Consider the following 13,372-nt stretch of genomic DNA (forward strand, 5'->3'; position numbering starts at 1 on the left):
TTGATTTTTGTTAGGTGACCGAGGACCTGTTGCTTCCTGAAAATCATTATTCTCATAATAATTCTCCCAATTTCAAACTTCTTCACCCGCCTCCCCTGCTGAAGCCTCTAAACCTATGCCCTTCCCTCGACCCCCAACTGAAACCCCTCAACTGCTGCCACACACACACACACACACACACACACACACTTCTCCTCTCTTCCTGCTTCTTGCACAATAGAATGAAGGGCACCCCACTCTACCCCAACCACCCACTCTGCGGCCATCGCCTCCCACTCAGAAAGAGCCCCTTCCCTCACTGTACAGGTCACCTCTAACTGCCATGGATTCCAGCCTCTGTGGACTGCACGCACCCTTGTCTGGGTTTGTTTTGGGGGGAGTGCGGGTGGTGGTGGTACATCGTATCATTAGCGATATATATACACACACTTACCTATAATCTGCCAATGTCGTCACTGGCAGGTGTTCAATGTTATGATTTATAAATAATAAAAGGCAAGAGCAAAAGCCAACAATCCAAACCCACTGCCATGGACTCAATTCCGACTCATAGCCACCCTGTCTAGGGTCCTTACAAATGGAGCCTGCTCTTCCTCCCTCAGAGAAGTAGGGGTTTTGAACTGCCCACCTTGCAGTTAGCAGCCCAGCGCTTATGCCCATTGTGCATAGAAATGAGCCCTCAGTCAGTCTGGGTCTGCCAGCATGTCCCACCCTCTCAGCGGGATACTTCCCATTTGAATGGAACCAGGCTCATTAAAAAACATCCTCAGTCCTTGCTCTAAGATCCGTCCTGCCGGCTTGAAGATAAACAAGCGGCCATCTAGCTCAGAAGCAACAAAGTCCACATGGAAGAACACACCAGCCTGTGTGATCGAGTGGTCCCAAAGGGATCAGTTACCAGGCATCAAAGAACAAAAAAATCATATCATTGACTGCACACCTCCATGATAGGATCGCTGAAGACAAATGGGTGCATAAGCAAATGTGGTGAAGAAAGCTGATGGTGCCCGGCTATCAAAAGAGATAGCGTCTGGGGTCTTAAAGGCTGGAAGGTGAACAAGCGGCCATCTAGCTCAGAAGCAAATAAGCCCACATGGAAGAAGCACACCGGCCAGTGCGATCACGAGGTGCCCAAGGGACCAGGTATAAGGCATCATGCAAAAAAAGATATAAGTGTGTGTATGTATGTGTATATATGTATATATATATCATATTAAATGAAGGGGGAAGTGCAGAGTGGAGACCCAAGGCCCAAGTGTCGACCAATGGAGATCCCCTCATAGAGGGGTTTAGGAGAGGAGATGGGTTAATTAGGGTGTGAGGTAGTATCGATGAAGAACACAGCTTTCCCCCAGATCCTGGATGCTTCCTCCCCCCAACTACCATGATCCGAATTCTACCTTGCAGGGCTGGATAGGATAGAGGCTGTACACTGGTGCATATGAGGGTTGGAGGTACAGGGAATCCAGGGTGGATGATACCTTCAGGACCAAGGGTGTGAGGGACGATGCTGGGAGAGTGGGTTGGAAAGGGGGAACTGATTACAAGGATCCACATGTGACCTCTTCCTTGGGAGAGGGACAGCAGAGAAGGGGGGAAGGGAGACTCCGGATAGGGCAAGATATGACAAAATAACGAGGTATAAATTACCAAGGGCATATGAGGGAGGGGGGAATGGGGAGGGAGGGGGGGGAAAAAAGAGGACCTGATGCCAGGGGCTTAAGTGGAGAGCAAATGCCTTGAGAATGATTGGGGCAGGGAATGTATGGATGTGCTTTATACAATTGATGTATGTATATGTATGGATTGTGGTAAGAGTTGTATGAGTCCCTAATAAAATGTAAAAGAAGAAAAGAGAAAAAAATGATTAGGGCAAAGACTGTACAGATGTGCTTTATACAATTGATGTATGTATATGTATGAACTGTGAAAAGAATTGTATGAGCCCCAATAAATTGTTAAAATTAAAAAAAATTTTAAAAAAAGATCCGTCCTGCCTCTGTCCTCCGCTTCATGGGCCAGACTTGCCCATGCTGTTGACCATCCTGTCTCCATTCCCATCGCCTCACCTCCTATATCTCAACCCATTCCTCCTGGACCCACCAAGCCACCAGCATGGCTCCACATGCCAGCAGTTCCCGCCCAACAGCCATTCCGGGGAGACAGATGTCACTGGCCGTTTGCTTCCACAAAGTTGGAAGACTAGGGAATCCTATGCGGCAGTCCTCTCTGGCCTATGGAGTCGCTAGGCGTTGGAGATGGGGTGCTTGGTTTAGACAGGGCAGTAACAGTGTGGAGTAGGGCAGCAGGTGGTGGACAGGGAAAGAATGGGTGGAATTGGGAGGCAGGAAGTAAAAGTATCAGGATTTGATAGCTGGGTTTATACAGTGAGGCAGAGAGGGGGCCAAGAATGACTCCGGCTAGAGGGAGTGGACGGCTGATGGTGCCATTTCCTGAAGTGAGGAGGCTGGCCAGGAGCTAGTTCTGTGGGAGAAGGTCACACACGCGGTCATACTAAGTCTGGGGGCCTTTGGGGATGCCCGGGGCAAGTAGCCGAGGTTATCGGACGTGTCGGAGCAGACCTCAGGGAGGTCAGGATGAGACATGTCCCCTTCGGTTTTTTAATCCCAGGTGTTTGTGCATTTCATTATAACACTGTCTTCCCGAGCGGCCTTTTGACATCGTCTCTTCAGCTCTTTGACGTATTTCTTCCATTTACTTTACATGATTTCGGTGAAGGTTTCCAGAGGAGATCAGGAGTGTTACACTCAACACTTGATTCATAGTCTGTCTCAGCTCGTCCATTGCAATCCCCTCAGTCTGCTGTCGCCACCCCACTTCCTCCCAGTGTTTCCTGTTCCAGTCTGTCTTCTCTCCCAACCCTCTGGCCTTGGGTGAATGCTGCTCTTTTGATCTTCAGCGGTTGATTATTCTAATGTGAGGCTGCGTTCACTTCCAGACCTGGAGGGCACCCGTGGTTACCATTTGCTTTAGTTTTGTCTATTGAAGAGCAAATTTTGGAGTTTCTTTAGGCTTTCGTTTTGGTCTTTCAAATGACCTTTTATAAAGCGCTCTGGTGGCAGAGTGGGTTACAAGTGAGGCCGCTAACTGCAAAGTCAGCAGTTCGAATGGCACTTCGTGGGGGAAAGTGAGACTGCTAGCTTCCAAAAGGTCTACGGTCTTAGCAACCCATGGGGCAGTTTTAGCCTGTCCCCTCAGCTCACTGCAGGCCAGAATAGACGGAGGAAGCTTAATGATCTCTTGGTTTCTTCAAACATGACACCCTCCCACAATTAATCTGATCTTGATTGTTAATGTTTAGGGTATCAAATTTGGGGCGGGGGGCGTCTCTCAACTCGGGGAATATACTCAAGGTCATACTTTGGCTCTCAGGGGCTCATTTGAACTTGAACTCACTCCATTATGAACTTGTGTGTAAACAATTGGCGAACTGCACAATCAGGCCCTGCCCTTGCGCGGACCGATGATGTTCTTCGTGGTCTCGTTCCAGAGGTAGTTGATTTAATGCCTGTGTGTTTTATCTGGCAAAGTCCAGTGAAAAAATGTACTTCCAATGAATAGGTTGTTAGTTTTGCAAGTCTATTACGTGAACTCCACTAGCATGTCTATCACCAAGATCATATTTTCCAGCGTCAATCCTTTGATTCATTGCATCACAATCGCTAGGAATTGTCAGTTCAGCTTGAGGGCATGTTTGATCAACTTCAGACTGCAAAAGTCGGTAAAAGTGTTCAATTTCATCACGGGGTATTAGTAGTTGCTTTGTTAATCTGATGAACATTTTCCTGTAGGACTCTGAGTATTATAGGATTGTCTGATTGGAAATGGCCAACATTTCAGCTCACTAGTGCTTAGGCTGTCAAGGTCCAAGAAGTGGTCCATTTTGACAAGTTCCAATTCCCCTTGATTCCTACTTCATATATCCCTCATTCCAGTTACTATTGCATGTTTGTGGCCATTTCTTCGCATTTTGAGACGTGTCATCACCAGCCACTGAAAGTCTCCAAAGCTTTTCTTTCCCCGAGTTAGGGAGGTCAACTCCATGGTGAGGAGGCAGCAATTCCCAGGTGCTATTTCGAGTCCCTTCTCACCTGCGGGGCTCATCTCTAGCTCAACATCAGACCGTGTTCTGCTGCGGTCCATAAGGTTTTCACCGGCTGATGTGTTCAGAAATAGAGTTCCAGCTCCTTCTTCCTAGTCGGAAACCTGTCACTATGGTAACCCTGCTGGTATTTGAAATACTAGCGGCGTAAGTGCTGGAAATAGTGACAGAGGAGTGGTGATCCACACTCTTAATATCCCTCAAAGGTTCTCCATTGCGCAGAAGAGAAAGCAATACACACCAGGGTCTGGTCCCTGCCTGCCTTTCTAGTCTAGAGCAGTGGTTCTCAACCTATGGCAGCCAAATGACCCTTTCACAGGGTCGCCCGATTCATAGCAGTAGCAAAATGACAGTGATGAAGTAGCAATGAAAATGATTTTATGATTGGGGGTTGCCGTTTAGGAAGGCTGGGAGCCACTGCTCTACGGTGAAAGGTTGATTAGCAGTCTGACCTGGCGCAGTGAACTCCAAATGCACTGCAACATTTTTCCCATTCAGGAAGTTGACAGATGTCAAGAACAAGGTTTGTCATCAATCAACAGTTCACCTTTTTTCAAATGAGAAAACCCCTCATACACTTGAGTTTTCCCCATAGCACTGTGCTTGTGAGCTGTGTTCAACACCACAACAGCTTCTGTGGAATTTTCCCAAGCAGGAAACAAGATCTCACAGCCCCGTGCTCATGTACTGATTTATGTACAGAATCTCTATCACTTCCTGTCTACCACCTTCTCTTGGCTAACACAGGAGACCATTGAAGGGAGAGGCAGGGGTGCCTACAAGTCTTCCTGCAAGTGGAGAAAGCAGATAAAAGAAAGGCTAAGAAAGATTGGCCTAGGGCAATAATCTTAAGAAAAAGAATCTGATCAACTTAGCTGCTATTCCTGTGTCATTTAAACCACAGAAGCAGTGGCTCCTGATATAAGTACACATCTATTGATTCAGATCATATAACTACCTAGATAAGTAAAATTACTGATAGTTGGATAGATTATAGTTCTTTATAAATGTTCACCTTCCCAAGAGCTAATTATATTTTTATTTGTATTTTCTGTCGAAACCAAGTATTTAATGGAAACATTTGGAATGAAATAGGGGTGGTGGTAGTAATGACTTAATGTGGATTTCAATACAATGAGATACACAAGGGGGCTTTAAAACATTTGAGGGAAAATTCCATTATTTTTTAATCTCATGTTCTAAGAAATTCTTGAAGACCACCCGAATATGTCCCAAGGGGTCTCTGTCCCCAGGGTTGGTGAGGCGAGGCCTGCTTGTTCGCAGTCACAGTTCCAAAGTCCCCCATCACACGGCAGCAGGCATGTGCTAACAGTGGGAGAGCAGCTCCGATGGAACCCGAGATGGCAAATATGGTCGGGCACTAAACCAGGAGTCATAAAAAAGGTAAAAAATTCTCAAATCAAGCTCACTGCCATCAAGTGGACCTCAACTCACAGCAGCACCGTGGGACAGAGCAGATCAGAACTGCTCCTGTGGGTTTCCAAGGCTGCGGCAGGGACAGAAGTAGAAAGCCCACCTTTCTCCTGAGACCAACGGGTTCAGAGTCATTATGTCATAGTAACTCTTTGTAGATCTGTCTATTGCTTGGCATGAGAAATGTTACCTATTCTGTAATGAGAGTCCCCCGGAACCTTCACCAAACTGGGCAGTTTATCATCCACTCCAATGGTTGAAGGCAAGGGGGACTCTCTGGGCCCTTTCAGAGTTACGTCCTATAATTAGCTTTCATCTTCCGCTCTAAGTGCCCCAGAGGATGATACAGTAATTCCCTTAAGGAGACTTCTTTAAGGAATTGCTCGTCCACGTCTAGCTTTTTAATCATTCAGCCAGAAACTTAGAAACCTTCTAACCAGTATAAGTGTAAGTAAGCATTTCTGAAAACTAACTCAAAGATTCTCACAATTAGTGTCTGGTCACTTAAGAGTTTAATCTGTACAAGTCAACAATTCATGTATTGCAGTCTGAAGCTGACCTATACTCATATATTTTCCTTTTCTCAACAGTGTTTTAAATTCTGTGCCACTAGCTAAATTAATGGCACTATTAATAGAATTACCTTATGCTCTGGGGTATGATTGATAATATTCTCTCTATAAAATTATGATGTCTCTAAAATGAACTAGATAACAAATGGTTTGGGGGCTCACAGGTATTTCTAGCCTCAATATAAAAATAATTCTTATGACATGGCCCTGTTGGATGCTAATCCTCATGAAGAGATAACTGAAAATGTGGGTGCTATAGCAAAGTATGGTGACGAAACTAGATGGTGCCTGGCTATTAGAAAGAATAGCATCTAGGGTCTTAAAAGCTTGTCTTCAAAGAAGAAGCCATCTAAGCGAGGCATCACTAAGTCCACATAGAAGAACCACACCAGCCTGTATCATCCAAGGGTTGTAAGTAACAAGGCCCAAGTCTGGTGGAGGGAAGAGGATCAGCGCTGACAGTGTGCACAGTGGTCTGCAAGAGGTGATGGGTGATGGTGAAAGCCAAAAATCTATTTGCAGGGTCCCCACATAGACGAATGAGCATGAGGAGAAAATGTACTGAAAACGACCGTGGGGGCGACTGTGCGCATCTTCTTCCTGTGAATGATTCGATTGCACGCCACGTGGGCACGTCGTTCGTTCTCTTTACATTGAGTTGTGATGCATATCGAAGGCCGCGCCATTCTCCTTACCATCTAGATTCCCTGAGCATCTGCTTGATCGAAGTAGGAAGCCTCATCTTTCTTTTGCAGCGTAGCCGGCGGTTTCAAATGGCTAAACTTTTGGTTAGCAGCCCATAGTATTCAATAACATTATTCAATAATAATACTCAATCAAAAGATGTGTCCCTCCCAACTGCTCTGAAAGGGATGACCTTGGAAAGTTCTGGATAGCGTGGGAGAAAATTGTGGAACAAAATTCAAAATCATAAAATAGGCCAGGCTGGTGGTTACGCTGCGTTGAGCTGTTAACTGCAAGGTCCGTCGGAGAAAGACTGGGACTTTCTACTCCTGGAAACAATTAGAATCTTGGAAACTCAGAGGGGCGGCCCTACCCTGTCCTATAGGATCACTATGAGTGAGCATTGACATGATGGCAGGGAGTGTGGGGTTTGGGAATGGTCAGAGACTATGGCCCTTAGTTATCATCAGCACTGGAACTGAAAATCCCCCATGGCCCCATTTTCTGCTAAACAATAGACAGTCTCCAAGAGGAACAATAACAGGTACACACACCCAAGAACAGTCAGCCATCGAGATCAAAAGGGCAGAGTTGCCTCACGGACAAAAGTCAGCAGGGTTGGGTAAGCAGGATGAATAGAAACGGAGGCAGTAGAATAAGTGACGTTATATCATGGGGACTGCAATCAATGACACGAAACAAAATATGCATTGTTGAATGAAATAATTGATTTGCTCTGTAAAATTTCCCCCAACTCACAATAAAAGATAAGCCAAGAAGGGAACGCATCATAGTTAAGTCTTCTCTACTCTATTGTAAGGTTTGGACTCGCTGTACTTTGTGCTGTTCTTCAGGCGTAACCTGGTTTCTTTGACCATGAGTTTCTTTGAACTAGAGTTTCAAAAGAGAAATGATTGTTTCTTATAAAATGATCAGGAGGCCTGGTGGTGGAGTGTGTTATATGCTGGGCTGTTAACCACAAGATCAGAAGTTCAAAACCACCAGCTGCTCTGTGGGAGGAAGATGAGGCTGCCTGCTCTTGTAAAGATTTACAGTCTTGGAAGCCCACAGGGGGCAGTTCTACCCTGTCCTGTAGGGTTGCTCTGAGCTGGAATTAACTCAATGACAGTGAGTTTGGTTTGGTTTGCTATAATTTGCTAGACACCAATGGAAAACAAAAAAAGGATGTTGAGAAAATTGTCATTTAAAAAAAAAATCAAACACTTTACTTAAATGTATCAATTCGCTTGCTGCCTTTTTATGGCATTTCGCTCCTGCCATCTGAGTTCTTTAAAGAAAAAGATTCAACTTAATGTGCAATGCTTTATTTACTCAAGTATAAAATAACTTTTCCAATGTTCTAGGGCATGAGCAAATTTAAAAGACCTTAAAGAAATGGCTGCTGGAGTCGATGAAGGATAATAGCACAGGGTCAAGATGCTGAGCAAGGCCATGGATGGTCTTTCTTCCCTACTGCCCCATCCCTCGCCCCACTGCACAAGTCCTTCCTATCGACGTAATCATCCTCGCCACTCCACCACACCTTGCTCTCCCCCCCACCCCCACGGCTCCTTTCCTTGAAATAAGCACTTTGTCCGCAAGAAACACATTTTGAAAACCAGATGACCAACTTGCCTCAGACAGGGTAATGGCTCAGTCACTAAGTGTTTTCTTATTTCCATTTTTATTTTATTTTATTTCCCCCTGTGGTCATGTCAAAGACCCGTATACTAAAGGTTTTGTGGTCCACAGAGTTAATCCTTCAATGTTTTGCTTGGGGGCATGGCAGGAAGGGGGTGGGGGAGGGGGGGCAATGATTCCTGTGTTTTTCAGTCTACAAATTAACTGATGCCAAGATAAGCATTGGCTGAATATAGCAACGAGAACAGAGTCGGCTGCCTTGAATTCACTCTTTTCACTCGTGTGGCTTCTGACATTACTTATTAATATGAGGTTTAGGCCCTTTGGCAATGTGGCTGGTACTTCTCTGACCTTCCCTCAATCATCTTTGCATTCATGTCAGATCATAATGGTTAAGGCTAGGAATTCCACCAACATGTGTGGAATTGGCCACACTCTTTCACAAAGCAAATCAAAGAATTCATCTACTCTCCTTCCTCCTAGTCTGTAAACGATAATAGCATCATCCTGATTCGTTTTTCTGCATTTGAACAGTATGATGTACTTTGAACGTCAGTCTTATGCACGTTGCGTTTTTGTAACCTCACGACCACCCTAGCCCGTGCACTCAAGTAGAGCACATCTTATTCCATATTTCCATGTCAGGAGCATTTATTAAATACGTACTATGTAAAAGACGTGAGGGGACGTCAAGAAGGGCATGGAAAAATTTGAGGATCTTTTCACTCTACTCGTCCAACAATGTTTGGAAGCCCTCTCTTCTTTCCCACCTGGACTTCTAATAGCATCCCAACCCTTCCATTTCCTACACTTGCAGTCTTCCAACGCACCTGCTCCATCCACGGCTCAGCTGATAGGACTCCAAACTTCCAGATACACTCCCCACTTCACTGCTACTTGTCCCTCAGTACTACTCGTCTACCTTCCCGTGTCTCTGTCCCCCAGTCGAGACAAGGGGAAAAATGGTTCCCACGGCACATGCCATATCTGGTGTACCTCAGAAACACCTCCCACTGAGAGGCAACTAAGTGGGCGTGACTAGCTATGAGCTGGGGTCCATAGAGCAGTGGGAGAAAATGTGGGGGCAGTGATGTCTGTGTGCTGAGGCGCTGGGTAGAGGGTGGTGGGGAGGGCAGGGGTATGCTTGTTAGAGAGGGGCATCCTGGTTAATGAGTGGAGGCTTGACTCTAGTGGGAAGATAGGAACGTCTTTTCCTTTATGTAAAATCGCACTGTTCAGTGCGGTAGCCTCACACCACATGTAGCTATAAAGTGCCAGAAATGTGGGTTGTCCCAGGTACACTACAAACTATTTTTAATGGCTCGAAGTCTTCATAGATAGCAATGGTGAGACAAGGGGGCGGGACAGCTACTACTGCCAAGGGGGCATTCAGAACCTTAGCGGCAGCCAGGAAAGCGGCTGTCATCATGTTTCAGACTTTGAAGGCTTAGCCCAGAAACAATGTGAGGTAGCTCATCCATTATTCTTGTATATTGATTACATGTTAATCAATGACAATATTTTAAAATATTGGTTTAAACAGATTACACTATTAAAATGTATTTCACAAGTTTTCTTGTGGAATATGCATCACCTTTCTATCAGACAATATTAATCGAGATTTTGTGTAAGGATTAGTGAACAGAAAGCGATATCTTAAAGACGTGACAAGCGTGTCAGCGGTCGTATCAGCTGAGAATGTGACTTACTTGAGAGGTTAAGTAGATTTCATTTCTCATATCTGTAAATCCAGTATCTTTTAAGAAGATAAAATTTTATATGAACTCCTATCTCTGGAAATGAATGTCCTCTAGATTGAGATAAAGTATTTACTGTGCACACCGTATTCCAAAAATATGTAGGCATGTTTTACTTTATTCTCAAAAAAAAGAGATACAATGCGAATTTTTCATATTAGGTTTTTTTTTAAGTCAGGGTTCAAATTTTCTAGTCTTTATAGAAAAATATATTCCCCAAATATCTGAAGTGCAAGGGCCAATCAGGTTTTTGTGTGGAATGCAATATTTTTTAAATTGTTTAGCTCTTTCCAAATATATCCTACCTTTGTTCTTTAATGTATGTTCTCATTTGGGTCTTGGCAAACAGGAAAGAGACAAAAGATATTTCTAGCAACAGCAAGGAGGTTCTTATAAGAGTTTCTGTGTAAAGTCATGAGAACTCCTGGTGGTGTAGTGGTACCCACACTGGGCTGCTAACTGCAAGGTCAGCTGTTTAAAACCACCAGTGGCAATACGAGACAGAGATGAGTCTATTTCTGTATAGAGGTTACAGTCCTGGAAACCCATAGGGGCAGTTCTGCCCTGTCCTGCAGGGTCCTGATGAGGCAGGATGACCTGAATGGCAGGGAGTTGGGGTGGGTATGGTGGAGAGGCCCACAGTTCTCAGGCTGGGATGACAGAAAGGCCATCATGCTTAATTCTCTGAAACAACCATCTGTTCCTTTCTACGTCGCTGTGCCCTTGGTCACTTGGGGTTTCTCTCTGCAACTCACTGCGGTTGAAAACGATTTTCCTGAAAACCCAACAATCAGTCAGTCCTGAGACTTCAAACAATTTGAGCCTAGATATCAATAGCTCCATCAGAAGGTACATTTTAAAGAGATTCTTAAAATCCCCAAACCCTTTGGCAGAGTCATTTCCCACTGAAAGCAGCCCTAGGTAAGGTGTCTGAGATTTTAAGTTTTCCCCGCTCCCAACAGCCCTCCCCCAGGATATTTTTCTACCCCAAAAGTTGTATTGGGAAACTGTAACTTTTTAAGAGTGTCAACAGCCTCATGTTTGCCCTTCAGAGCTGCTGCTGGGCTAGAACAGTGACCTTACAGTGAGCCGCCTATGTCTGCATGACCTTCTGTGCCATCAGGGCTCCTGTTTATGTCTATATTTTATTAAAACGGAGATTCCAATTCAGTATATCTGGGTGTAAATGCAAACTCTCAAACTGGAAAACTGCCGTAGTGAACCGGTTTGGCCTAACTGCCTCCTTTTCAGAAAAAGTTGCTCACCCACCCCCTGGCAATAAACACCGATTGTGTTATAGCCCATAACCTAGGATAAAGCATTGGCATCTGCTTGTGCAGCCCCCAGGTCTTTCCAGCGCCCCCAGGGAGCGGTAGCATCCACTTTGGGAAATACTACTCCTTGGAGTTAACTGACCCCGCCCGGTGGTAAGGAGGAGGTGATTTAGGAGGCAGGATAATCAAGGGTGGGAAAACAGACAGACAAACAAAACAACACACCAAGCCAGCAGACTGGCGTACCTTGTGCTCAGCGGGAGAAGCATGCACATAGAGGCGAGCTGCCAGGCCGTGCAAGGTGCCTACGCCGCCTTTGGCAGAGTTTACCCAGGAGGGATCTTCCACAGTGGGGACCAGGTTCCCCGAGATCAAGGTGAGGCCTGAAGTGTTGATTGTCAGGGTTCGCTCAACTGACCTGAAGTAGTTCAGAATGCCTAAGCAGGTGCGCTGAAACAAAGGAGGGACAAGACGGGGCCATGAACCCCATGACAGGGACGGGAACGCAGGGCCCGGGGCAGGCACTGATAGTAAAACTAAGGGTGGAAGAGTAAAACGAGCTGTGACTGGAGTGGAAGGGGAGGGAGTCCCCTTGCCAGACAACCCCGGATGGCAGAAGCCAACAGTGATGTGGGCCGCGCCCGTACCTGCAGCTCCCTCATTCTCAGGTGGCGCAGGTACAGGAAGGCTAGGTGGGCTCCTCGCATCAAGACGCGGTTCCCATCATTGGCCTCAGTCCCGTCACCTAAGCCCAGCAGTTGGAGGGTCATCAAATAACTGTACCTGTAGCAGGCAGGTGAGATGGAATGGACCGCATCACAGTGCAAGGGGTTTGCAAAAGTTGCAGACCTCAATTTGAAAGTCACTTCATCTAACGTAGGGAGTGTCATGTCGGCTACACAGGGTCGCAGCAATCAGTTCAAATGCACGGACATCGGTGAGGGTGGCGCCGGACTGGGCGGTGCTTGGTTCTGCTGTACATAGTGCCGCTGTGAGTTAGAGCCAGGCCAAGAACAAGACTTTAAAATGCACTGTAGGGAGAATGGGGAGCTGATATCAGGGGCTCGAGTGGTAAGAGAATGCTTTGCAAATGATGATGGCGGCATATGTGCAAATGTACTTGACACACTGGAGGAATATATGGATTGTGATGAGAGATGTAAGAGCCCCTAATAAAAGTATTAAAAAATAATAAAAATAAATGCACGATAGGGGGAAAGAATATTATATGTATTTATTTATCATTTTATAATATCACAAATATATACAATTATACGATGCATGTAAGTATATTATGTAAATTTATAATATTATATATAATTATTTACCATTTAAATATTCTTTCCCCACATTGTGCATTTTAAGTGTTGTTATTGTTGATAGGTGCCACTGACCTGGCTCTGACTCACAGGGACACTATGGGACAGAGCTGAACTGTGCCTATGGATTTCTGAAGCTGTAAATCATTTTTAAAAACCGTTTTCTTGGCCTATACTTCACATGTCCTCCAATTTAGTAGTTCAGTCACGTCCAGAAGAGTTGCACACTCATCACCACACTCAGTTTTAGAATATTTTCTTCATTCTTGTCCTCATCGTATACGCTTCCCATTTCCTCCAACCTCCCCTGCAAGACCTCAAGGAACCACTAATCCAGCCACCGCCTCCACAGACTTACTATCCTGCATTTATATGCAGAAAAGCATAAAAACTAACAACCATAGCAAAATATAACAGATTAAAAACCTCAATTGGAAAGAAAGCAGAAAATATTAAAACCTAGCATTTTTTAAATGGGTTAAAGGGGAGATCAAATGATAAGGTGTCAAATTTTAACCTAATCTGCATCTGCAATAACCCGCTTTCCAGTGCCCTCTGCATGAGAGCA

General features: G+C 45.2%; 1 protein-coding gene across 1 annotated transcript in view; it reads right to left on the reverse strand.

Moving 5' to 3' along the window:
• Positions 1-12,375, reverse strand: part of LOC142452382 (uncharacterized) — a 52,861-nt gene extending 40,486 nt beyond the window's left edge. Inside the window, exons 1-3 of the mRNA XM_075553743.1 lie at positions 12,133-12,375; positions 11,732-11,935; positions 3,608-3,730 (exon numbers count right to left, since the gene is read on the reverse strand). Of these exons, the coding sequence (XP_075409858.1) occupies positions 3,608-3,730; positions 11,732-11,935; positions 12,133-12,375 (570 nt within the window). The remainder of the gene's footprint in view (positions 1-3,607; positions 3,731-11,731; positions 11,936-12,132) is intronic.
• Positions 12,376-13,372: the final 997 nt, after the last annotated feature.

Source organism: Tenrec ecaudatus, chromosome 7, assembly GCF_050624435.1.
Source record: "Tenrec ecaudatus isolate mTenEca1 chromosome 7, mTenEca1.hap1, whole genome shotgun sequence".
In the NCBI taxonomy this organism is placed as follows: Eukaryota; Metazoa; Chordata; class Mammalia; order Afrosoricida; family Tenrecidae; genus Tenrec; species Tenrec ecaudatus.